General features: G+C 34.7%; 1 protein-coding gene across 4 annotated transcripts; it reads left to right on the top strand.

Moving 5' to 3' along the window:
• On the top strand, window positions 1-27,560 carry ngfb (nerve growth factor b (beta polypeptide)). 4 transcript variants are annotated; one of them, XM_058779344.1, is made up of 5 exons: window positions 1-136; window positions 1,520-1,552; window positions 7,202-7,437; window positions 24,955-25,067; window positions 26,193-27,560. In XM_058779344.1, exons 4-5 carry the CDS (start codon window positions 24,992-24,994, stop codon window positions 26,804-26,806), a joined length of 690 nt encoding a protein of 229 aa, XP_058635327.1. In that variant the 5' UTR covers window positions 1-136; window positions 1,520-1,552; window positions 7,202-7,437; window positions 24,955-24,991; the 3' UTR covers window positions 26,807-27,560. The 4 variants fall into 4 exon arrangements, with proteins under 4 accessions (XP_058635327.1, XP_058635328.1, XP_058635329.1 ...); XM_058779345.1 differs by lacking the exon at window positions 7,202-7,437; XM_058779346.1 differs by lacking the exons at window positions 1-136; window positions 7,202-7,437 and adding an exon at window positions 315-334.
• Window positions 27,561-27,898: the final 338 nt, after the last annotated feature.

Here is a 27,898-nt window from a genome sequence, read left to right as displayed (position 1 = left end):
TGAGAATGTCTTGAGTCTTAATCAGGAACATACTCCGAGTTGAATGAACTTACTCCCGGACGTGTTTTTGGAACCACATACCTCGAGTAAGCAAGGTTTGGGGTTAATCAACCGAAAGTTCAGGGTTTATCTGACGGTAAGTTAACCATGCTTTCTGGAATACACCCCTGATGTTACAACTCTGAGTGAGAACCGCTTCAGACGAACCGAACTGATTCGCGAACCGATTCACTGGTCTGCCAACTGGTCTGATCAAGCCTTCGAACAGAATTGACTCAAAAGAATGAATCATTCGCGAACGGGCATCGCTCAATGCCCAGAAAAAAAGTAGACGGTGCGTTTGGAATAAATTGAAGGATTTTTAACTTGTACTGCGTTAAGATAAAGTAACGAGAGGAGCGTCGCCCACAGTAACGAAGTAAAAGTACCGTTTTTTCACTAAAAATTTACTTGAGTAAGAGTAAAAGTACCCATTTTTAAATATACTCTAAAAGTATTAGTTACCCAAAAAAATTTACTCAAGTAAATGTAACGAAGTAAATGTAACTCGTTACTACCCACCTCTGTGCATTATATACATGTGTAACACGTCATGCCATTTGTTAGTCTGGTTGTTTGATGAGTGGGCGATGAACGCAGGAGTTGCAATAAACGCTTTTATTCTGTTGCACAAAACTGAAGACGACACGGTGACGGCACCATTTGATCCTTGCTTGACCAATCAGTGGAAAGGGGCGTTTCATTTCCACCCACACGTGGAAATCGAACATTCAAGCTGTTTATCCATTTCCTAACCCTGAATGTAAAAACGGCAAATCAAGGCGATTTCTTGTTTTTTCATTTTTTTGAACACAGAAAACACAGACCGGATAATAACCCTCATTTAAGTCTCATTTTATTCTAGTTAAAAAAAAAAAATGGGACAAAGGAGAAGATAAAACAATCATCAACACTTAACTAGCACTTGTTAAAATGTCTTTCAGATGCTGTATAATAAAGGATATAGCATGACCTATGTAATGCCATAAACTGAAATACAAGCGATTATATTCAATTCTTTTAAAAACTCTCATGGGTTTGTAAGGCATTCATACGAAAGATAGCGAAATTTCTGTCTGAGAATGTGAAGCACTGAACTCGACAGGAATAATGCCTACATTGAAGAAAATGAACAAAGGGGCGCCATGTGCAGACAGCGAGAGTGTGAATTAACACTTCTATTATTGTGGCATAAAAATACTGTTCCCCCTCAGGATAAAAATGCAAATTTTGTTCAAACCTCAAACTATGCCACATATTCACATAGAGCAACAGTATAGCTGCCCGTTTTGTTCATATTAAAGGCACTATTCATATTAAAGGTCATTGAGCACTTAATGTGGTGAAAAATGCATTTTAAAGTGTGTATTTGTCATAATAAAGAGAACATCCATTTCTAACAGCCGTGACAAAACAGAATCAGTTGTCTATATGAAATAGTGCAATATGTTTTCTAAATATTTTCTTTTGTGTTCCACAGCAGAAGGAAAGTCGGTTTTGGAGCAACATGAGGGTGAGTAAGTGATGACAAATTTTTCATTTTTTAATGAACTGTCCCTTTGAAGTTGAAGTGTGTAAACACTATAAACACTCATCTGGTTTCCATTGCTTGACAAAGTATGTTGGCCTCAAACAAAAAGAGCAATGAAAAATGACACACTTCAGCTTTAATACTGTAATGTCAGACTGTAAATGCTGAGATTAATTAAAAGATTCCTTTTCTTCAACATTCTTCAAAAGATTATATGGTTATTAAAAGGCTATTAACAGTGTTTAAGGTAAAAATGTTGGTAGCATTTGAACAAAAAATGTTTGATGGATCAAATAAGTATGCTCTCTTTTGAGGTCTTTTAATAATATATGTCAGCATGAAGAGTTTTCTTCCCACCAAGTAGTTCACATGGATTTCCAGTCATTAACACAATCACTGTGCTAAAGCTCTGTTTCTCATTGACGTAATCAACCGAACACGTTCAAAGTCAATATTTTCAAGGAAGCGGTTGTCTGTTCCAAAGAACACAAAATGGCGGGAGTTTCTGTCCATGTTGTTGTCAGGAAATTGAAATCCAGCATGGAAATCGACCTTTACATCTGACACAACACAGATACTGTCTTTCCGTGTGTCAGGAGCTAAATGATGTCCGTTCTGATGGCTCAAGGAGAAGGTCAAAGGGTCTTTTGGCAGCAGATTCTTGGTCTTCGGAGTCTGAATTCCTTCATTCTGACTGTATGGCAGAGTCTTGAGAATCTGCAGAGCTGAGGAGACGTTCTTCTCATCTTATGAACAACACTTGGCTCATGCTCGCGTTCAGAGGAAATGACTTTTCCTAGCCACTCTTCATCTCAAGTGCAGAATGGGGGGAGTGCATAAGTTCAGCTTTCGAGTGCATAAGTTCATTATTGTTCACACTGCTGTGTGTTTGAGTTACATAAATGGTATTGTTGAGATCAGTATGCTGCTGCAGTACATCTGTGTGATTTTCCAATTATGGATCCCTTTTCTGTGTTGTCAAAGTGAGTGCATTTGCATGTACTGTATAGCAGAAAGCCGACAGCCATATGAAATGTATTTACATGAGACTTTGAAATCATTGTTTTATCTCCAGTTTTGATGTCAAAATTGTAGACATCGAATAAGCTGATAGAAAACATGTGTTTACACGTAAAGCAAGATCAAGGTAATGTGAAAAACCTGGGCATGGTCACTGTAAAAAGATATGCTGACTTTACTTAAATGATGAATAGTAAATGATAATTAAAAAAATAAGTTAAGTGAATTGTCAAGTTCACTTAACTGTTTTTTAAAATTATTATTTACTTAAAAATATTAAGCCAATAGGTTTCCTAAATTTTTTTAAGTTAAGTCAACTTATCATTTTTACAGTGGATACTGTAGATAGATAGATAGATAGATAGATCACAAAAAGATATAACTATATATCACAAAATAATATTTCTAGCTAAAAAGAAAATGTTAAATGAAGATAAAAAAAATAGCAAAATTAGAAAAGCATATAATATTGACAGTATAAATGTAGAATAAATATAGAAATTTCCGTGGCTTTTTAAGATTTTATTAATTTCCATGATTTTTCCATGTTTGGAAATCTAGAAAAAATCCCTCTTATTTCCAGGTTTTCCTGGAGCTTATATTTGTAGACTGTGTTTGTTAAGACTTGAATTTAAATCCCGGTTTAAGTGGTTCTCTCATCCACCTTGCAGTCTGCACTGTTCACGCCAGCGTTTTTACATTATTTCACTCCTTCCCCCTTTTTTCTTTGTCGTGTGCTACTGTACTGCCTTTGATGTCTTTTGAAGATATTAATCCTCCTTTTCATGCTTGATTTCAAAATCCTTACTGATTATTTTCATGAAAGAATTTCAAACAACCAAGGACTTTATTTTTCATCCACTCTGGGTGTATTTTTGAGAGGGAAATTAATAGGAAATGATCTTGTAATTCTTTTCATCTGACTGCGAGTCAGAGGTGGATGATAAATGCGAACAGATTGCGTTCGGTCTGTTTGCACTTATTCCTCAAAACTGTGAAAGTTGAGCCGCTGCCTACATATCACATAATACATGCACAAAACAGAGATGTGGCTATTGAGATCCGAATACAAGACGCAAGGTGATTTGTCTTTGTTAGAGATATGTTCAGTATGTTCCTATCCAATTACTTATTTCACACTCCTCAAAGATATTTACAGATCACATGGCAGTATCAGGAATTAATAGATGGGTCTGACACAAAACATGAAAATTTGTTGAACACAATAAAGTGTACAACAGTCTTGATCACTGATATGAAGAGGAGCCTGCAACCAATTTAAATGGCAATAATATATATTTAGCTCCACCCATCTATTCCTCAGGTTTGTTTACATGTGTTTGTTATAGTCCCATTTAATTATGAAGAAAGGAATAGTTTGTTCCTGGCCTGAACAGGATATTAGAAAAGATGAATGCACCTTGACTCAGGTTTGGCAGGGTTTAACATCCCCGCAAAATAAGCAGGGATTTGGATTTACCCAAAAATGAAAATCCTGTCATCGTTTACTCACCTTCATCTGGTAAGACTGGTCTTTTGGCAAGTTTTAGAAGGATTTTGCTTCAGCTTAGACCAGCAAACCAGTATGTTGGTCAGATGGTCTTTTAGATGGTTCTTGGCCAGAATGAGCTTCTAGGTCAACCAGATGTTACCAGAAAGACTAGTTCAGGATTAATATGATTAGATGTTAAAACCTTGACACAATTTCCTTGAGAGTGGTCACTTCAGTTGTGTTCTATTAGTCAGCCCATGTTTTTGTACCAGTGTCTGTAGTCATGCTTACTGAAACTATGCCGATCACTCAAGACCTTCTTCCAGACTCTTAGTTTTCTTTCCCTGCTGTTTTTGTTGAAAACAACAGAGAAACAAGAGTCCTGAGCCCATGCCAATACCAACAAGAAACAATACTGTTTGGAATGCCACGGCCTGCAAACCTCAAAATCACTTTTACACTGTTACATATGGCCTCAAGTCTTTTACTCGATTGTCTGTTTGCAAACATGACAATTTCCTATTACGTATATGGTAAATAAATCTTTTTATGCTTCAAGCAACATCATCACCCTTGGAGGAAATTTTTATATATTGTGATGTGCTTTGATTTTTACATCATTATACATCACCTCATTTGACCTTGCACATCTGTGCGGTTGCGAGAATCCATTACTCCATCTCCACCAGTGAAAAGTGAGACATTTATATAATAGCCTGAAGGAAAAACGGAGTGAAAGTGTTATGTATTTGTTTGACAAACACAAACAGCAAGCTGACAGTGACCTCCACCCTCCAGTGTAAAACCGATCCAGGCAGTTTGAAAAAATAGACCGTGCTGCTATTATATTGAGGAATTGAGCTGAATATCTGCTGCAGGAAGCTCTGTTCTTTGAGAATCTCTTCTGTCTATTAGTGTGGTACTTGCCAAGACAAGCATTATTATTATTTCTGATGAATAATTGTGAAACATGTTGTTAACTGACAAAGTTGTTTAACTGGCAAATTGTTTTCTGTACCTCCATTTCTATTGCCTTGAAATGCAATGTTGTAGAGAGTGTTGCAATTCAGTCATCAGATGGAAAATCACATGTTTATAAGTCTTTGATTGGCCCCAAAATGTAAACAAATGTGTGTTGCTGGGCAGCTTCATCGCTGTGCAAATGAGCCTTGACGAATCTGGATATTGCAAAATGGCATTGAACTAACAAGGTCCGAATGCTTCGTCTAAGGTGCATTTGTTATAGAAATCCCATTATAATTATGTTTCATTTTTGGAATTACCTCAGGATGTAGCAAAGACTTCGGAAATCCTCTCTGAATCTGCACGTCACAAGAGCAGTTTTAATTTAAGCAATATTGCAGGAGTTACGTTTGTACAACTGTTCTGTAAACAACAAAATAATATCAACCATATGCTATTTTGTGTGCTACTTTTTCTATTTAGCATTTTTTCCACCAACAAAAAATAGTTCAGTTACAATACGGTAAGCCATATAAATGGAATTTTACCTATTGAACTATATTGTTATTTATTCAGAGACAAGGAACTTGAATGATTCAGATGTGAAGATCTGTTAAATTATATGGAAAGTGGATTAAGATTGGGATTGAAGTTATAAATAGATTTTTCTTTTTGTTTTATGCTAGTAGTGATGTTGAGGTGACGTCTCTGAGGTCATGCGGTCTTTCACTGGATTTGTCACGTGTGAAATTCCAGTGATTGCTGTTGTGTCTTTGCGATGTTTTGGTCTTCTGCTTGCTATTTTAATATTGCTATTTGGCATATGCACTCTTTACAATCCTTCAACAAACACAAATCAAAGAGTTATGACTAGTTGAGTCACTCTTAACTCAGCCTGATGCAGACTCTAAAGTCCACAGTATGAGATTGTCTGGAAGTTTTAAGCCTTAGTCACTAGCTGAATTGTCTGCTGTGTGCTGTGAAGACATATAAACACTATGAATTTTCATACTTTAAATTGTTTTATGTGCTTGAGTTAAATTCTATTTGTTACTGACACCTTTCTATAAAATAATACTAACTTCAACACGAGTGAGACTGAAGGTATCACTGATATCAATACTGCTGATGTCTCTAGAAAATTGTTCTTTTTATTCCTAATATTTAGCCTAACTATTGACTATAGCAATTCGACATTACAGTATAATTGAGAGCCATCAATTTGAAAATTTATTAGACTTTAAAACACCAACAATTTCTAATTTAAGTGAACTTAAAACAGTCTTCACATAAACCCTTTATAATAAATGTCATATTTATCTGTGCCCTTCAGCAAGTAGGAAATATACAGAAATTGAATAAAGTTGTCAAAAACTAAATTAAATATAGATGAATCGTTAAAGCTACAAAAGTTATTGATTTCCTCTTTCTTCGTTTATTATATCATTAACAGACATCACAGCAGCTGGTTATTAGGTTATTTGGATGCTATTACTTTAAGAGCTGCCATTGCTGAACTTGACGCAGATCTGACACGTGTGCTCGTATAATTTCACTCGCGCTTTAATATGAAATGATACAGGCTACAGCAAGCGCCATCATATTTGTGCGTGCAACTGAAGAGCATACCAATTTTTAAAACCAATTTTAGAAAGCACTAGTTTTTTTGGTTATTGCATATTTGTAATGTCACAATTCAGACTTTTTTTTTTTTTTTTTTACAATTTTGAGTTTATATCTGAGGTAATGGACATTGTTTCTTGCAATTATAAGAAAAAAGTCAGAATTACGAGATATCAATTTAGAATTGTGAGATCTCTACACAATTCTGACTTTTTTCTCAGAATTACCAGTTTAAATCTCAAAATTCTTATTTTGTCTGAATTCTGCATTTACATCTTGCAATTCCTTTTTTGTTTCCACTACAGAATAAAAAATTCTGACTTTTTTCTCAGAAGTTTGTATCTCGCCATTCTGAATTTATATCTCGCAATTCAGTGATACAATTCGCAGAACTGTGAGACAAAGTCAGAATTCAGAGATAAAAAGTTGCATTTACCTTTTTATTTGTTTATTTTGAAGCAGAAATGGGCTCCAGAAGTGAAAATGACTTTCTTCCCATTGTAAACTAAAAGCTTGAACCTGTCGGGTTTTAGGACCTGTGGCTTCCCTGTCCACAGAGGAGGCACTAAGACAGGGGACTTCTGGCTCTAACTACCACAGCAATCAATATCTCAACAACAGGAGCTGCTTCGGACTGGGTGACAAGAGCATTCTTTTTCCCCATTCAGGATTAAGCATCGGAACAAAAGTGGAATATTGAAACATAAATATAAGGCATCATCTGATAAACTTTCTGAAGTGATAGAGAGTGAAGAAGAGGAGGAGAGAGGTAGGACAGTTTGACAACACATGCATGCATTTAATACTTTACAAGAGAAGTTGTGTCCATAAATTCTAAAGTACTTTGTGCCCATAAAAATGCTAAAACGAATTAGATTTTTAGTTGAACCTTGGTCCACTTTAAAGTTTTAGACTTAAACCCTAACCTGGACTGGGGTTTTTGGGGGATTCTTTGCGTAATCTTCTCTTTTTTTAAAATAAAAATTTCTATCCCTCTCTATACTTTATATAGAAAAAAAGTGCAAGTTTTAGAGCCAGAGTTTATGCATGTAATTGTATGTGGGAGAGTTTATGACAATACCTATAGGAGTAACTTAATTCACAGTCTCCAAGGGCAACCAACAATCCCATTTGTCCCATCTTTGGGGGGCTTAAAGGGTCTCCCCTCCCTTCAAACTTCAGAATCATCAGGTTACCATTGCGATACGGGCCATAGCAGTGCTTTCAGCTGCAGCACACATGCACAAACCTCTACTCACACATGACTCATATTACCTCCAGTCATACACTGCTGAGGATGTAGCATCAGGTCAGACATACCTTCCATAGTTTTTTAAGTATGTTTTTTTTTATCATCATTGTAAGGCAGACGTGACTGTAGCCATCTCAGTTACCTACATCACTCATTACTGATTCATGAGTACCAGTCATTACAAGGCATAATATGTGTGGTACAGCATACACATGGAAGCCATGAAACATTAGCATTCTTGTGAGGCACTCTTTGACTTTGTAAGGATGGTGCAGCTTGTATACATGCCATAAAATAAGAATGTCATAAAAATGCTAAATTATTTGAAAGTATAAAATTATCAAGTTTTTTTTAAAGACTAGTTCACACAAATTCTGTCTTCATTTATTCGCCCTCACATCATTCCAAGCTCTTTATAACTTTTCCTTCTTCCATGGAACACAAAAGGTACTTATAAATGCTATTATAATGAATGAGAACTGGGGTTTGTGAGCTTCTAAAAGGAAAAGTATCATAAAAATACCATAAAAGTAGTTCATATGACTTGTGTGTTATATTTAAAGCCTTTTGAAAGCTTTTTGTGAAAAACAGACTAACGTTTATTTAGCTATTAAGTGAATGATTTGAAATTTCTGTCTGTTCTTCACACAAAACGATCGTATAACTTCAGAAGACTTTTTAGTGTAGTGCACTAGTCATATAGTATGGACTACTTGTATTGTTCTTTTTTTTTTTTTTTCATTTTGGAGCTTGACAGGTCCTCACTTTCATTATATTGAATAGAGTGACCTGGATATTCTTCAAATATTCACCTTTTGTGTTCCACAGAGTTTGGAACAACATAATATCATTTTTGAGTGAACTATCCCTTTAAGTATTTACTGTAAGTCTCTAAACTAACTTACATTTCATGCTGTTTAGCCAGATGTTTATTCGGGTCTAATAGAATAATAGAAAGCCAAGTTCATACACCATGATGTTCTCCAGACACCTGACACACTTTCAGCTTCATATTTTGAACACAACAGGTTGTCTTCTGCCCTTTAATGATGAGCCAAGTTCTTGTGCCATTTCTCTTTTACAAAGGACAGTGTTTGGGTAGGAGAAGCTGATCCTCTCACAGCCAAGTGATCTGTACTATTGGCCTACTCAACAAGCGTTTTAGGGCTACCAGGCCACATACACACATGCTTTGGGAGTGAGAACAGCATTTAAATGCAATTAAAAATGTATTATTGTTCTGTGTGTGTGTACAAAATACAGGTGTTGCATCTTGAATCTGAGATGGTTGACATAGTGATTACCATAGAAACAGCTTTGTGTTTCTAAGTTGTAAACAAGAAACATGGATGCCAAATATTTAAAATGTTGGTTGTTAACTATTTTTGAAGCAGTATTAAGAGACACTACTGTTCAAAAGTTTGGGGTAAGTAATATTTATTCTAAGAAATTAATGCTTTTATTCATCAAGGATGCATTGACTTAATCAAAATTGACAGTAAAAAAAAAAATGCTGTTGTTTTGAACTTTCATTAAAGATTTTCTCTGTTTCTTAAAAAATGTGAAGCAGCACAACTGTTTTCATCATTGATTAATAATAAGAAATGTTTCTTGAGCAGCAAATCAGCATATTAGAATGATTTCTGAAGGATCATGTGACACTGAAGACTGGAGTAATATTCAGCTTTGTATCACAGAAATAAATTACAGTTCAAAATAGAAAACAATTATTTTCAATTGTAGTAATATTTCACAAAATAACAGTTTTTGATTGTATTTTTGATCAAATCAATGCAACCTTCTACCAGAAACATTATAAAATCTCACCGACCGCAAACCTTTGAACAGTAATGTGTAATATTGTGCTGCAATTTTTATCAAACCTGGTTTATTTATGCATTTGTCATGCATTTGTATTTGCCAAGATATTTATTTTGTGTAAAATCTTTTCACAATTTTTCATATTTTATTTTAAAAAATATTTAAAAGCTGCTTCCCAACTTCTGTCCGTATGCTTTGAAATGTTTATTGAGACCCGTCAGGTACTTTAAAACTAGCTGTAACTTTCAAATTTCAACATCTGCCAACGCGTTCTCACAAAAGGAAAAAAAATCTATTTGGCCTGAAATTCAAGAACTGAACAAAGGGGGAAAACTTGACTTGCCGTCTTGCCACAGACCCTCACAAGACATCACTCTCTTTGGGATTTTAGTCCACCTGCCCCCTTTCCCACAACCATCCGAGGCTTTTCAGAGGGGTTTATGGTGTCAGCCTTGAGGGGGTTATTGGTGATGACCCTGGGCCTTCCTCCTTTGAGCCAGGGATTACCTGAAGAATAACAAGAGAAATGGGCGAGAAAATCTGTGAAAGCAAATACCCCGAGAGTGAGAGGTGAAGGGGAACTGAGAGGTGATTATCAAGGCTCAGACTAAATAGAAATTAACAGCTGGATTTGCAACGTCAAAATGGTTTCAAGAGGTGTTTGAAATGAGAACTGAAGGGGTACAGAAGGAAAAAACTTTGTTTACCGTATGATAAATTTCAAGCATGTGCTAAATGGGACTCATGTGTGTTCTTGGGAGTTATCAGCGAAGAAGAGTGTAACAGGCAAGGGTAATTTCTGTCTCTTTTCCCTTTGAAGAACACAGAGACAGAGCTTTAAAGTGTCCTAACACGTGGTTTCAATTCAAAGGCACTCCAATAAATAGCGCTCTAAATGTATGCCGTCAGTTCCCATACCATTCTAAATCAGATTTTTGATGTAAACTATCTAGCATATTTACCATTTCTCCTCCAAATAGTTTCCAGAGATGCAGGTGTTTGCCCGTGAAATATTCTCTGACACATCCTTTTATGCCGCGCTCTGTAAACTATTGGAACGTGTTGGAGGCCTTTATCTCAGGCTTGGATCGCTGCCAGCCTCGCTCACTCTTTTCAACCTGGTGGAGTCTGTGGCTTCAGGGAGCTGTGTGTTTAAGGACTTGAACTTCTAATTCCCCTGCAGTTTAGCTCTCAAACCTGACATAACAAGCTCGTACTGTAGTTGCTGTAATTGCGGTGTCATGTCTTGTTCGGTGGTAATGATGTCAGTGGAATGCACCTGTAGGGAAAGAATTAAATGGACCATTATATCTGAGGAAGACAAACCATTCACTCCTGGTAGTGGTGGGCGGTACGATCAAATGACTACTTTTTTAAAATCACAGTAATAATATATATCAAATTATAGTGATTCTTTAGCTAGAAATTCACAAACAAAAATGGTATATTTACTTTTGAAAATGTATGCATACATGCTGTTTAAAAGTTAAAAGTTATTTATTTTATTCAGCAAGGATGAATTAAATTGATTGAACATGACAGCAGATATCCTACATTTACATTGTTACAAAAAAACCTTCTGTTTATCAAAGAATCCTAATAAAATGATGTCAGTTTCCACAAATATAGTTAGCAGCACAACTGTTTTCAACATTAATGGTAATAAGAGCAGCAAATCGGCTTATTAGAATGATTTCTGAAGGATCATGTGACTGGAGTAATGATGCTGAAAATTCAGCTTTGCATCACATATATAAATTGCATTTTAAAATATATTCAAATAGAAAACATGTTATTTTAAACTGCAGTAATATTTCAGAATATTTACTGTTTTACTGTATTTTTTTTTTATCAATTAAATGCACCCTTGGTAAGAATAAGAGACTTCTTAAAAAATCAGTTATTCTAAAAAAAAAAAAAAATTATTATTTGATTTATTTTCGGTTTTACAATTGACAATTGGATGAGCCATGTTACAGTCAGTGCACTCCAAAGATTTTATTTCTGATATAATAATAGCATTGTAAACTGTACACAACAAAGTTTTGACATAACATTTATAAACTGTATGAAACAAAGTCATAAGTATAAATAAAAATCAAGACGAAAAATTTCTGTTTCACTCAGATCAATTTCAATTTAGTCAGCACAAATCTGAGACAATGATCATGCGACTCTTTGCACATGAAGTTAGATGTTATTGCTTCCACTGAAGCAAAAGATGAACATTCTTGAACCATACTAGAGAATATAATAACATTTTTATTCATTTATGGAATAAAGGTTCACTCAAATTTTTTAATTGTTTTTTGCCACTTACCTACAGTATCTATATCAACATTTTTACAATCAGAAGTGTATAGCGTCACACCGCCCAATCGTCACTGCCACTTTAAGAGCCAATTTTGAAGGCAAATACAGTAATTTGATCAGACTCCTCTTGGCAGGTGGCTGTTTAATGGCTGTAAATCAGTAATTCTTTTGTGATTTAACAATGATACCACTTTATAACAAGATAAGTATGTTGTTTATTGCAGGAAGACAGTGTTTTACAACCTCTCACACACTTCTGTCATAAAATGCTTTTACATTGGGGTTTTTCAGTTCCTATGAACAGGTCTATCATTTCCTGCTTTAACTTTAGATACTGTAAGTGACTTTCTTGGAACACTAGGAAGAACGTGACCCTTTTATCTGAGAAATCACATTTGTCTTAGTGATGAAGTCGGTGCGTGTTCTTGCCATCAACCAATCAACATTGCCTGCCTTCATTTCCTGTGGCTCCAGAGTGATTAGCCACATGGCATTTAGCCCATGAGTAAAGATGGCAAATTCCAGACAGGCATGCAGCAGCCGAGCCATTCAAATGAATAGGATTGCTAACAAATAGCTTTCTCCATGTATTACAGACCACCTTTCATTTAGTTTGCTGACATGTCTTTGGAGAGAGGGAACGTGGTTGAAGTTCGCAAGATGACGGAAGTTAGCAAGACAGCTGAAATCACTTACAGCACCTTTTAAGCCCTGTTTATTTTACTTGTGGAAGAATGATCTTTTCCAATGTGACAAGGATTTATTTTCACCATCCTAACATTGGAACAAATTTCAATATTTAGAGCGGCTGAAGACAGTTGTATACATCCACCATGAAGCCCAGTGTAAATCAGAACATCTGGGAGGAACTGGGCTGTGAAGAAAACAGCTCGAGCAGGGATTGGCCAGAGGATCACTAACTTCACCACGCAGCCTCAGGCTCAGGGTTTGTGCACCGCAAAGCAAAGCCGGGCTGTTTGATCACGACAGGTTCACAACATCCTCGGCCCTTATTTTTTTCCAAATGAGTTTTCACGCATGACTTGTTGATAGATGATATAACTTTACTATTCACTCTGTTGTCAGGGGTGAAGAAACTTCACTTTGACGTCAAAGGCAGCATATAAGTATATATAATTTTTCTTATCTAATTGATTTTGATCTTTTCTAAATATATAAGCCTTTACTATCACTTTTTTTACACTGTAAAAAGTGAAAGTTGACTTAACTTAAAAAAATGGAGGAAACCTGTTTAATCAAACAGCAATAAAATGTTCTAAAGGTTGAAGTGGACTCAAATTTGTTAACATACGTTATATTTTTGTCTTTTCTGCTGTAAATTTTAAGTGTCTATTCACAAACTGTTTTATTCATGGTATACTGTAAATGAGGACATAATATTTAATGTCTTCCATTCATTATTTGTAGCGCGCCAGCCAACCAGTAATCACAACAATTTTGTGCTTTGTTGCTTTTACACACAGCTCAACTTTCATATTCTGTCAGTTTCATAACGAAATACAAATTATAAATGTGTTTTTGCTCTTTATTTCAAGTTTATAGCAAGATATAAAGTGAAGGAACATCATAAGGCATGAAAAAAAACAACAGTTTAGCCTAATTTATAATGAAAATAATGTCTCTTCGTTCATTATTGTAATCGGAAAGATGACTGACTCACATGCCGCTTGACAAACACATTATTGCAATATAGCCTACATATTGTTTGTATTTCGCTATAAAACTGACAGATTTTGAAAACTGAGATTTGGAATATCTCCCGGTGCTCCCTATCCGGGCCATTTGCATGCGCAAAGGGCTAGAATGGGCTATCCCAAAATATTATAACTATAATCTTTATTCTGGAAACATTTCGACTTTATTCTCGAAACATTTCGACTTTATTCTTGTAATATTTCAACTTTATTCTCGTAATTTCGACTTTATTCTCGAAATATTTCGACTTTATTCTCGTAATTTTACTTTTTTTTTTTTACGTGGCTCTAAAACGCTGTAGTACATTTTAAACAGTGCTGTCAAACGATTAATCGCGATTAATCGCATTCAAAATAAAAGTTTTTGTTTGCATAATATATGTGTACGTACTGTGTATATTTATTATGCATATATAAATACACACACATGCATGTATATATTTTTAAAATACTTACATGTATTTACACGCATATATGTATATTCATATAATTTATATTATTTATAAATATCTATCTATCTATCTAAATCTAATTAAGGACAATTGTTTTACTATTTTTGTATTACTAATTTACAATTTTATTACAATTTTTTTGTTCTTATACAATAAAAAAAAAAATCTAGATGTTTTGCCATTTTTATAATTACATCATTATTATTATATTTTAAAATGACAGTAAACTTAATTAAAATTAAAAGCCCTTAATAAAATATGGGCAAAACATACTGTATATAGATTTTCACACAGACCAAATGATGTGGTCTTAAACAATTTGACAGCTTAGAGATAATACAGAAAAGTCGTTTAGTTCACGTGCAGTGGAATTGGCTGCCGAGACGGTAACTTTGTCTGTTTCTAAGGTATATTTCGAGTGTAGCCATAAACAAGTCTGAGGCCAAATCCCTAAGACCAGAGGTATCAAGTCTGCATTCCAAAACAGTTGCTGTTCTCCACCCATGATAATTAGTCTAAAGAAGCATCAGTCCGTCTGTACCCTGTCACAGCAGATACCAAACATGGTTTAAAGCGAGTGATGAGACTGTCCAGGTGAAACCCGTGTGCTACAGCAGTTTCTTTAAATACCGTTCGTGTCTGTGTTCTCCAGCCATGGAGAGAGCTGTTTTCGTGACTGCAAGGGTTAGAATGTCCAAGTGTTTATTTCAGGACCGTTAACAATTCATACTTAACTGTTCCTGATGTCATTTCGCTCTTTTACTGGCATCCAGAACCTTGCTTGCTTGTAAAGTCGCTCCTCACTTGCCAAAAGTGTTGAAACAATGTAAATACTGTATGTCTTTTGTCCTGGCAGTGCTTTCAGAGACGAGACACTGTACTATTTGGGCTAAAACATTCAGATTCAGAAAATGCAATCATTGTTCACGTGTATTTTTGCATTCAATTGCAAGTTGTTTTGGATAAATATGGAATCCTATGGAAATAAAAATAAAAAATACAAAAAAATTATAATCACAATTCTGACTTTTTATATCACAATTCTGAGTTTATTTTTTTTCTAAGAATTCTTAGTTTACATCTCAGAATTTAGATTTTTTTCCCCCTCAGAATTCTTAGTTTACATCTCACAGTTCTGACTTTTTTTCTTAGAATTCAAAGTTTACATCTCAAAATTCAGACTTTTTTTCCCCAGAATTTTTAGTTTGCTTTTCAGAATTTAGATTTTTTTTCCTCAGAATTCTGAGTTTACGTCTCGCAATTCTGGAATCTTGGATTTCTGACTTTTTTCTCAGAATCCTGATTTAACATGTCACAATTTGTTTTTGTTTCAACCACGGAGGGAAAAAAAGCAATTGTGACTTTTTATCTCACAATTCTGCCTTTTTTGCTCACAGTTGCAAGTTGATATTTTACAATTCAGACTTTTCTTCTCAGAATTGCAAGAAAAAGTTCAGAATTGTGAGATAAAAACTGTTATTTTTTTATTCCATGGTGGAAACAAAAAAGAATTGTGAGATATAAATTCAGAATTCTGAGAAAAAAGTAAGAATTGTGAGATTAAAATTCTTTTCATGGGCAATAAAAATACTATGGAAGTCATCAACTGTTTGATTACCAGCATTCTTCAAAATATCTAATTTTATGATCAACATAAGAAAGAAACTCATACTGTACAGGTTTGGAGCGACATAAAGGTGAGAAAATGATGACAACATTTTCGTTTTGGGGTGAACTATTCCTGAAATTTGTGATCTGTATTATACCAACAAGAACGGAGTGCATTAATACATTAGCAGCTTGGATTAGTAAATTATAACCTACTTAAATCTTGTATATGTTGACAAATAGAAAAAATAAGGCCTTGAAATGATGTGCAGAGCTTTTTTAGTCTCTAATTCACGCTACTCAAAGGGAAATATTTCAGCTTGTTCCTACACCTACCAAGACCTCCTGATTCTGGTCAGAAGATCCAGCACATCTGTTTTAGATTGAAATAGCCTGACAGAAGCGGTCAGATTTAGGTATCTTTGCCTTCATGCCTGCGATTTCCCCACAGTTACTCAATAGCAGTAATTCTTTAATTGGCAAGCTTACACCTCTACACAGAGAAACAGGAAGGGTGTCGAGAAAATTGGACAGTTGACAGTTGGTCTAAATTGCCTGCTATTATGCTTTTTAGGACAGCTTCTCCAAAATAACGGCCAGAGGGCAAACAAGAGAAAATCTCATGCAGGCTCTGGATTCCAAGCAAGCCGGAACTAGCCAACAGCATACAATCCTACAGAAGCATTCGCTTGGCCAGGAGCACCAATGCAGTGCAGTGATACCTTTGATCAACTCAGCATGAATGGATTTTTTTCTCTCAATTATAGTGGTCGGTTAGATAGCTGACTGTCAGTTAGTGCAAGCAAATTTACAAAAACAACATGATTTGTAAGACTTGAGGCATTGGTGAAGTATTTGAATGGATTCCCACACAAAAGCATTTGTTTTCCTTATGAGTTAAATCCTTGTTCTACTCCATGTTTTTTGCAGGTCCTACAAACTATTTGATTAGGCCACGCCCATACGAAGTGACATACATAATAAGCAGGTCTCAGGCATGAAATAGTATCTGATGGAATTGAAATAATGTAAATAATAATGTTTTTAAATATTAATATATTTTTTATAAAATATATTTTTGCAAATAATTCATCAAAATAATACAATACAATATTATCATGGAGTTTTGTAAACAATAAATCATGAATTTTAAATATTTTACCATTTTAATTGGTTTCTTTTATGGTAACAGTTTATAATGTTAAATAATATATATATATATATATATATATATATATATATATATATATATATATATATATATATATATATATATATATATATATTAATAAAAATAGTAATAATATAACCATAACATTTTTAAATGTTATATAATTTTAAATAAGGTTTTAAGTAATAAGATGTAAAGATTTAGACTATTTTACCATTTTAAATTGTTTCTTATATGGTAAAAATTATAATTTTAAATTATTTTTTCTGAAACCTTTTTCATTTTTTAAAAAACTGTTTTTTAAAAAATATTAATAAACATGTAGGGCTCTCATGCATGAGAATTTGTCTCCGGTGTAATAATTGTGTGTGATGTAAAGTGTTTCTTATATGTTACAGAAAATTACCGTAAATGAAAATGAAAAATAGAAATATTTTTAGACACTTTGTATTTCTGATGGATTTGTAAATTGATTCTTATATGGAAAAAATAATCATATTAAGTTCAAAATATATCCTTTTCTGAAGATGTTTTCTATTATTAATAATAATAATAAATTAATAAACAAGATTATCATGTAGTCTCAAGTTAAGTATCTGATAGAAACAAATTTGAATGCTGAGCTATTGGAAATCCAAATAACAAAAATAATTTTGTGAATAAAAGCCCTTTAACTTCCTTTATATTTGTGAACTCACCGCTGCTTTCAAGCTCAGTTCAAAACATGTATTACATCTAGACAAATCAGATCAAAGTGGGCGGCACAAGTGAGTTACTAAATGAATTCAGGTGTACGAAAGAAAAAAATAAACATTCATAATATAAATGATTATACTTTATAATGTAACTTTTTTAATGGTCTCAAAGTTGATCAAATGTAGCCTCTACTCTTACATGATATGATTTCAGTCAGTGATGTTATTTTTGGCATTTAAAAAAAAATACATTCTCATACTTTTATCTACTGAAATGGTTTTGGATCATCTTTTCAGGTTTTTTTAATTTAGAAAGTGCAAATCTGGCAAGCTTGACAAGAACATCTTGTTGTCTGCCTGTTGTGCATGTGAATCAACATTAGAGCATAGTTGTAGTTTTTTGTGAATGCATTTAGTCTGCCTCTCTGTCCTGCAGTCTTTGTTGCTTAGATGTGGCTTCTACACAGAGTAAAAATCAGCAAATTTAGCCATAAGTCATAACACAGCGAGGGGGCCTCCGCACAGGGCTGTCCCAAGCGCCAGCGCTCTCATTGTTGTCCAAGTAAATGATGTAACTTCTGTTTCTCATTGAGGGAATTTGTTGAAATAGTTCAATTACACAGCTGGTGATTTGGAGAAGTGCAGAGGAGATCTGGATTTACGCTTGGGAGATGTGCATAATATTTTACATTGATGTCTTCACATTTCAGCACTCAGTCTTTCTCTTGTGGGAAAAGTCAACCTGTTTTCATTACTCTGAAAACAAAAGACAGTCTCAGCTGTGTTTTTGGAAAGGAAACAGAAGATGCTCATCATGAGACCATTGATGCGTTTTAAATGTTTGCTGTTCACCCACAGGTTCATTTTATGCACTGAAAACATATCTACCAATCCAACAGCCGTTAATGAGTGACCGACATTTTTATAGATGCCATTTGCTACTGAATGTCTGTTTTTATTGCTTTGACATTGTTTGTACTTTTATATTGTATTTTTCTTTGGAACTGCTCTTAGTTTAATTTTTAACTTTAAGTCATATAGGGTATTAACGAGATGGATATCTTGAGAGAGTTTCGGGTCAGTAGACGCCCTATCAGGCCAGGACTGTGTATCTTCTCTCTAAGTCTGTAAAAATAGGGCACAATGTATTGTGTTAATATGAAGGAAATCGCCTTATTGATTTTTCACAGGGTGTTTTACACACATTTTGAATTATGCACTGCATTATCTGCATTATGATGTGTTTTAGGGCTTAAGGAAATATCTTTTTTTTTTTTAAATCACTGGTTGTGTTTTATGCAAACATACACATTTGGTTTACTGTGATGTATTGAATAGTGTTGTTGTGAATTTACAACATCTCCACAGTAACGTTATCTGGTTGGCTGATTTGGATTAGGTTCTGTCTAAATGATTTGTGATAGTCTTGGAAGCATCATTTAGCATTGGTCAAAAGTTATAAACAAATGAGTAATGTTTTGGAATGTATGTCCTCATTTTCCAGGCAAAAATGCATTTAGAAATTTACAGCTGCGATGGAGTTACATTACAGCTAATGTTGCAATAGTTTTCATTATTATAAAGTAAATTCCAATAAATATTTTAATAAATTCTTAGTTGTAAATAGTTTCTGTTAATATTCAATGAAAAACATACATATATTTTTATAAATATATTTTATATAGAATATATATATATATATATATATATATATATATATATATATATATATATATATATATATATATATATATATATATATATATATATATAAACATTCATAATTACACCACCATTCAAAAGTTTGGACCTGTAAGATTTTTTTTAGATTTTCAAAAGTATCTTATGCTAATTATTAAATTAGTTATTAATAATAATTTAATAATTATTATTTAAAATAACTGTTCAAATGTAATTACAATTTTAAAGTGCAGTTTATATCTGTAATGCAAAGCTGAATTTTCAGCATCATTACTTGTCTTCAGTGTCACATGATCCTTCAGAAATCATTCTATGCTAATTTGGTGATCAAGAAGCATTTCTTATTATCTTTGATGAACAGAAAGCTCAAAACATAGAAAGAGAAATGTCTTGTAACATTATAAATGTCTTTCATCCACCTGATTGCTGAATAAAAGTATTAATTTCTTCCAAAAAATAAAAATAATACAAAAATAAATCATACAGACTTATAGGATTGTTAGGGCACGCAACAATCTGAACTAACTACCTAACTGTGTCAGTGAACAAAAAAATATATTCATTGATGAGCCCTACTTCTTTTGATTCTCTCTCTTTATGTTATTCTCTGGAGCTTGTATAAATTGATAAATAGACTTTGACTTGACTAAACTTTAACTGTCATATCTGTTCATCACTGCAAAGAGACAATATGTAACCATTGTAGGCGGTCCTGGGAGAGGCCTGAGCACCTGTCTGATACAATAGCCTGAGCCTTACACTGTGTAGCACACACATACAGCCTCTGGCTACTCACTCTGACAGAGGAAGTGATGTGTGTGCATTCCGCTGTGATGACCCATCCTCACAGGAAGAGCAGGTACTTCATCTTGATCATGTTGACCTGCTGGGTGGCTGTTGGCAGAACAGATGCACTGGTGTGTGCATTCAACTGTAGGACTTTTTAACTGAATAAAAGCTTGTACACATAGTATGTTATTCAGTTTTTACATTGCATAATATTTTAATCCTTTTGACACATATTCAAGGTTATTTCACTGTTAATTTAGGGGTTTTATACTCAAGTATATCATATATAAAGGTAAAGTTCACGCAAAAATTTTTTACTCACCCTCAGACCATCCAAGATGTAGAAGAGTTTGTTTCTTCATCTGAACAAATTTGGAGAATTAAGCATTACATCGCTTGCTCAGCAATGGATCCTCTGCAGTGAATGGGTGCCGTCAGAATGAGAGTCAAAACAGCTGATAAAAACATCACAATAATCCACACCACTCCAGCCCATCAATTAATGTCTTATGAAGTGAAAAGCTCTGTGCTTTGAACAAATGAAATTTTTTTTTTACTTCAAACCATCACTTCCGGCTAAAATACGAGTTCTCTATCCATAACATTGCTTTCTCCAGTGAAAAAGTCATACTGCTCAAGTACTGCTTGCAAGTAAAAACAGTCCATAACAGTTCTAAATGAATATATTGGTGGATTTTGATGTGAGAGGACAACAGGCCAGAAGTGACGGTTTGAGATAAAACGTCTTAATGATGAATTTGTTTCTTACAAACATGCAGCTCTTCATTTTAAAAGATGTTAATTGATAGACAGGAGTGGTGTGGATTACTTGTGGATTATTGTGATATTTATATCAGGTGTTTGGACTCTCGTTCTGACGGCACCCATTCACTGCAGAGGATCAATTTGTGAGCAAGTGATATAATGCTACATTCCACCGAATCTGTTCCAATGAATAAACAAACTCACTTTCTGATAAACCTAACACTAACTTGGGCATGGATTTTAAGCCTGGATTTTTTTCATTAGAATAGTAATAGCGCACCTCGTCAGTGAGCTGCATGATATCTGTTATGTCTGTAGCACAAATGGTGTTACTCACTAAAGTTTAAAACTTATGGTCAGGGGTTTGATCATGTTTCACATGTAAGTCATACATGTATGTTTATGTCTAGTGGAGATATGGAAATCTTTGTATAATTGCTAACAGGGTGTTTATGTGATGGTACAATAATGTCCAGTTCTATATCCAGAGCTGATTATATGGCCCCATCTGGATTCATCATCATCTGTTGTCAATAACACCAGCAATAAGTCTTTCACACCATTTCATAACAGACCTCATACAGCCAGCCATCTGGATGTGTGTATGTGAGTGTGCTTGTGTGCATTATGTCCTTGGTTGGTTGTATTAACAATCATAAATTTGTCAGGAAAACATTGATAAACTATATTTGTGGCATTTAAATACTTAAGTCATTAGTTTTAATTGCTGTCCAGCCAGCTTTGTCATTGTGGCCAAGCTGCCTAAACAAATGTTCTTAATATCCTAACAAGTTTCCTTCTGTAATTATATAACTCATACTAATACTGTAATATATATGATTTATGATTTTCTCCTGGCAGATGATCAAACAAGTGGTAAATGTTGTAGACTTACATGGAAGAAAGAGTCGGAGCTATAAAATAATAGAGACTAGGGCTATTTTTACAAAGCTACTTGGTGCATATATATATATATATATATATATGTGTGTGTGTGTGTGTGTGTGTGTGTGTGTGTGTGTGTGTGAGATTGCAATTGTAATTGTAATAAATTGTATTATATATATTTTTAAATATATATATATATATGTGTGTGTGTGTGTGTGAGAGAGAGAGAGAGTGTGTGTGTGTAAAATTGTAAATAAAATATATAAAATGAAATGTATATAAAAATAAGATATAAAATGAATAATTTATATATTCATTTTAATTTTATACACACACACACACACAAATATATATATATATATATATATATATATATATTAGGGGTTGAACAACTTCTGATTTTTTAAAGTCGACTTTTATGTGAAGAAAGTCGATTCGAAGTCGACTAGTCGCTGATGACGTCATTAATGAACAAATAAGTCTGGAGCTGTGACAAACACCTTGTGCACAGCTATGGCATATGACACAGTGCCGCCCACATGGCTATTGCTCCTATAACAGCTCATTTTTATCAGTTCTTTTGTCTTTATATTAGTTATATTTCTCACACATTTCTGCTCGTTCTAAATCACATACAGATAAAGTTGCACAGTAAAGATTACATTCATATGAATGCATTAGTGAGAGCGATTGCGTGTGTGAATTAATTCTACCTGGCAGCTACTCTCTACTAGTAATGAAGCTGTGGGATTTAGTTAATAAGAAATATATGCTTGAACGTTTCAGTTTCTAAGCTATTTTATTGATAAATCGCAGAACAGTGTTGACAATATATTTCCGCGCTGAACGATTCTGTGCGCGCGCGATCTGCGCGTGATGTACGCGCTACTGTCTGAAGTCTATGTGTGTGCGTTACAGAGCAGCAGCACACTATATTAGAATAGAGATTAACTGACCTGTACTATAAGCTGTTTAAAACGTGCATTCTCCCGTTCAGTTTCGAGCATCCAGTAATATAATCACACATGTCTTGTGGAGCGCTTTCAGAGTATGCATTTATTTGTCATTTTAATTGTTTGGAAACGGAGCTTAAGTGTGGAAGTCCTTCAGAGATTTCTTATATTGTTGCGCCCTCTAGGACCAGCGACTAGTCAACGTCAAGCTTAAAGCGTCATGGCAGAGCATTAAAGTCGACTAGTCGATTAGTTGGTGCAACCCCTAATATATATATATATATATAATTGTAAAAATATATAATACAATTTATTACAATTTATTATATTCAGTCATTCATTTTCTATTTTTTAAAGAATTTGTGGAATCATTTGTAGAAAAAAAAATGAAATTGTAAAACTAATATGGGTGTATATGTGTATAACTAATATGTGTGTGTGTGTGTGTGTGTGTGTGTGTGTGAGACCCTGGCATATTTGTAGCAATAGCCAACATTATGTTGTGTGGGTCAAAATTAGTGATTTTTCTTTTATGCCAAGAATCATTAAGATATTAGGTAAAGATCATGTTCCATGAAGATATTTTGTAAATGTACAAATACTATAAATACTACTATAAATATATCAAAACTTAATTTTTGATTAGTAATATGCATTTCTAAGGACTTCATTTGGACAACTTTAAAGGTGATTTTCTCAATATTTAAATTTTTTTGCACCCTCAGATTCCAAATTTTCAAATAGTTGTATCTCGGCCATATATTGTTCTATCATAACAAACCATACATCGACGGAAATCTCAATTCCAAAACATTTACCCTTATGGCTGGTTTTGTGGTCCTAGGACACGTGCACACACACACACACACACACACACACACACTATATACTATCTTGTGTGTGTGTGTGTGTGTGTGTGTGTGTGTAAAATATGTATTACAATATGAGGAAAACTGCTAAAAAATAACACATCTTCACTGTCATTCATATACAGTTAGGTTGATTATATTTGTTTGCCACTGTGATTTGAACTCATGCTTGATGCTTTTTCATCTAGGTATTTTTCATATTTTGAAGATAAGTTTCATTTGACTAGCTTCTTTTTGGCAGGAAAGTCCAAACATGCCTGCCGTTTCACCTCATCCTAAATGGCGATGATACTCATTTTACGTAAAGCCATGTGACAGCTTCTAATGAAGCTATGTAGACTGTAACACAAGTTTTCAGAGTGCACTAAAGGGGATGCTGCCTGTGCACGGACTACTAGTCCGCAGGGCCAGCACAAAGCCACGCTTCATTCCTGAGCTCTGCCACACATGAGTGCTTAGAGAAAGCTGCCCTCCAGGCGCTGGAATCTATAGCCCTGTGGAGCCTGCAGATAAGGCCGTGCGTATGTGTGCTTTGGAAGGGCTCACGTTACACACTGAAACCCTTGCCACCCAGGAACTGTTACCATATGAAAGCAGACTGTTTTGAAAGGAGAGCACCGCCTGGTTCGGCTCTTTGTGTCAGCGCGATAACACCGGCTATGCCAGACGGAACGTGTTAAATTGTCTCTATCACAGCTAATGAGTTAGAGGTCAGTGGCTGAGGATTTCTTAGACCACCTCCGCAAGCCACACAGAAAGGCTGTGATCCAAAGCAGTTTACTGGAGGTTTGTGTATGTTGTGGCAGTCGGATGGTTTGGGTGTGGGGTGTAAGCTGATGTGTGCCACATTTGGGCTTTGGTCTGTCTTGTTTGTCTGCGTGTGTCACGCTCGAGCAGTAATTTGACAGTGATTACTACATCACTCATAGAAGATGTTATTTATCCGCTGAAACATGGTCTGAAATGTGCATTTTTCTCCCAGCATTTCACCAATGGAAGGAATGTATTTGGACGGATGAGGTGTTTCTCCCTGTAGGAAAGAAATAGGAGATCTTTTTAATATGACAAATGTTTTTCCTTGACGGCAGCGAGATGTCAATTTTAAATGTTTGTCTTTAGAAAAAAGGCCTAATCTAACATATCTCCCCTCCTGGGTCTGGTGAATCATATTTTGTAAATCTGTCTGAATGAATCGATTCACTAGAATCCAACGCTGCATGAGTGATACACGTGCGGTAAATGGTAATTATGTCAAATTACAGCTTGCTTCATACTTTTCTGTACCTCTCTGCAGAGGAGCTGGAAGCAGAAGATGCCACGCTGGTCGATACATGTACCATGAGGAGCACAGGAGAGCTACGCTAAAGATAGACGGGAGAAAACAGTTCACCTGGACACATTTCACAGGTAAACATACTCTTTTTTTCCTCTTTAGCCCATGATTACCTTTGTAAAGTACAGATATAAACCTATTTTTAAAAAGTCAAAGCTGTGCTATGCTAGTTTGCGGAGGTTCAGGTTGTGCTGATACGAGGGATTTTACTGCTTGAATAGCTGTCAATTATAGTATATAGTTCTGGCTCCCAGATTCAACAAAAAGTTAATTGGACAGTAAATTGATACGGTACCATAGTACTACCATAGTTTTGGAGTGTACAGCTAATGCTAAAGAATTGCAGTGAAATATGTATAGTTTATAGATATGGTAATCATTCGGTACCAATCTGATATCACTGTACTACAATAATGTCAAAATATCCAGTTGAAGAGACTATAAAACATTCTCTTGTTGAGTATTTTTGTTAAAATATTTATTATATTAGATAATCGTTTCTTAAAACAGTTTAACTAGGTTTTATATATCCACTATAATGTATCATTAATAATGTTATCAGAAAGTAGATTAGGTGTGACTATGACCATTGGTATCTGAAAATATTTTATATTTAATATTTATATTAAAAATACTATATATATATATATATATATATGTGTGTGTGTGTGTGTGTGTGTGAACATCATTTTAATATAATTATATAAAATATTTTAATATTTTTATGTATCTATGTATATAACCATCAATAAAATATATCTGTTGGTCTAATATAATATAATTTAATATAAATATGATTATTTTAAATATATGAATCAGCTAGTATTACAAGTAGATAACTCTTGTTTTACAGAATGAAACAGTAAACTTTTGACTATGCAGTTAGAAAAAATACCAACAGTTAATCTGTTGTATATTATAATGTTTTGATGCCTGATTACACCACTTCAAAAGAAAAAGAAATGAAAAAAAAAGAAAAAAGTTTGGAGCTTTATTGAGCTTCTTTTTTTTTTTAATTGTGTAAATCTACAGATTTCAACCGTCGTATTGTTTATCGACCATTCTTTGGATGTATACCTTTATTAGCCAAAGTGTCTGTGCATCACTGTGCAGAAGAAAATATAAAGAAATCTGGCATCATATTTGTTTGTATGTTATTCTGTGTGATGAAAGCTAACATTAATCTGTGCCGTACTCAGGTCACATTGAGCCCATGCGGTGGTCCATGCTAGCCCTGCTGCTCTTGTCCTGCAGCCAGATGTTTGCCCAGCGCCCAGGTGACATCTGTCCACAAAACACTGACCACGGACAGCATGATGTCACGGCCAACCCTGTGCCGACCGTGGATCCTAAACTCTTCAACAAGAGACGGTACCGCTCACCCCGTGTTCTGTTCAGCGAACAGCCCCCCGACTCAGAGCCCGCTGGGCAACAGACGAGGAGCAGGACAAAGAGAAAAGCAGGAGCACCTCAACATCGCGGAGTTTACTCCGTCTGCGAGAGCATTAGCACTTGGGAGGGAAATAAAACCAAAGCTACAGACATCTCGGGCAACGAGGTCACCGTCTTGCCCGACGTAATCATCAACAACTCCAAGAAAAAGCAGTACTTTTTTGAGACGACGTGCAGCAGCGGGCGGACCGGAGGATCCGGGTGTTTGGGAATTGATGCACGCCATTGGAACTCGTACTGTACCAATTCACACACGTTTGTGCGAGCGTTGACTTCATTCAAGAACCTGGTGGCGTGGAGACTCATAAGAATCAATGTAGCTTGTGTGTGTGTGCTGAGCCGAAAGTCTTGGAGACAGTAACAAACTGGCTGCTTTTCCACACGCCAAACTCATATTCCTCCGTGTGATGGTGGACATTTTCCTTGTGCAAACCATTAATGACAACTTCTGACATAAAACAGACCATCTAAGGAGGATAAATACGATGTGTTTTTTTGTCATTTCTTTTTTATGCATTTCTATCTTGTTAAGATAATTGTTTTCTTTTGCAGCAGTACGAGAACATGTACATTGTTGTGTGTGGTAATTGTTATTTATTAAACCGCATCATTATTGTCTAGTTTATTTTGTGCATATTAGGAAATGAGGTCATGAAACATTTTGAGTTAAATACAACTTAAAATTAAAAGTCTGTCATCATTTACTCGTACTTGAAAACCTCAGTCTCTGTTCATTATAATTGCACTGACCTTTTGTCATCTTTTTGGTTCTGTAGAAGAAATAAAGTCATACAGGTTTGGAACGACATGAGAGCGAGTAAATGATGACAAATTTAACTTTTGGATGAACTTATTGTCAATGTGACTTTAAAAGTAACCTAATTTACTAACTAAAACGTGTTCCTGGTATTATTGGTGCACATTATTCCAAAGAAAACAAACGACTTTTATTTTTGGCTGATGTCCATGTGGAGTGCCCCTCCAACCACTTGTCAACAAATTTCCACAGACAGCTTGTCAGTCAGTCACCAATGGTTTAAAAAGTCTTGGGCCCAGTTGCAAGAAGTGTATTGTCAAGGGTTTTCTTAACCTTAGGGACTTCTTACAGACGTCTACTGGCCTACATGTTCTTGTTAAATATCTTGACTCTGAAATATATCATCTTATCAAATTAAAATGGTTTGGAAATGGTAAAACAAATCTGTTTCATGTTCACCTAAGCTCTTTCGACAGCATTTGTGCTGTTGGGTACCACAGAAAATAACATGAAAACATTTGACATGAAAAATAAATATGAATTTTTTTATTTTTTTCCCACAGTGCACTTACATATGCAGTAATATGAATAAATACTTAAAAGGATAGTTCACCCAAAAATGAAAATTCAGTCATTATTTATTTACACTGGATTTTTTCTAATGCTGTGTGACCTGGAAGGGGAAAATGTCACATG

The sequence above is a fragment of the Onychostoma macrolepis genome, chromosome 06, assembly GCF_012432095.1.
Source record: "Onychostoma macrolepis isolate SWU-2019 chromosome 06, ASM1243209v1, whole genome shotgun sequence".
Classification (NCBI taxonomy): Eukaryota; Metazoa; Chordata; class Actinopteri; order Cypriniformes; family Cyprinidae; genus Onychostoma; species Onychostoma macrolepis.
The sequence above is the reverse complement of the archived record's forward strand: the minus strand, read 5'-3'. Positions and strand labels throughout refer to the sequence as shown.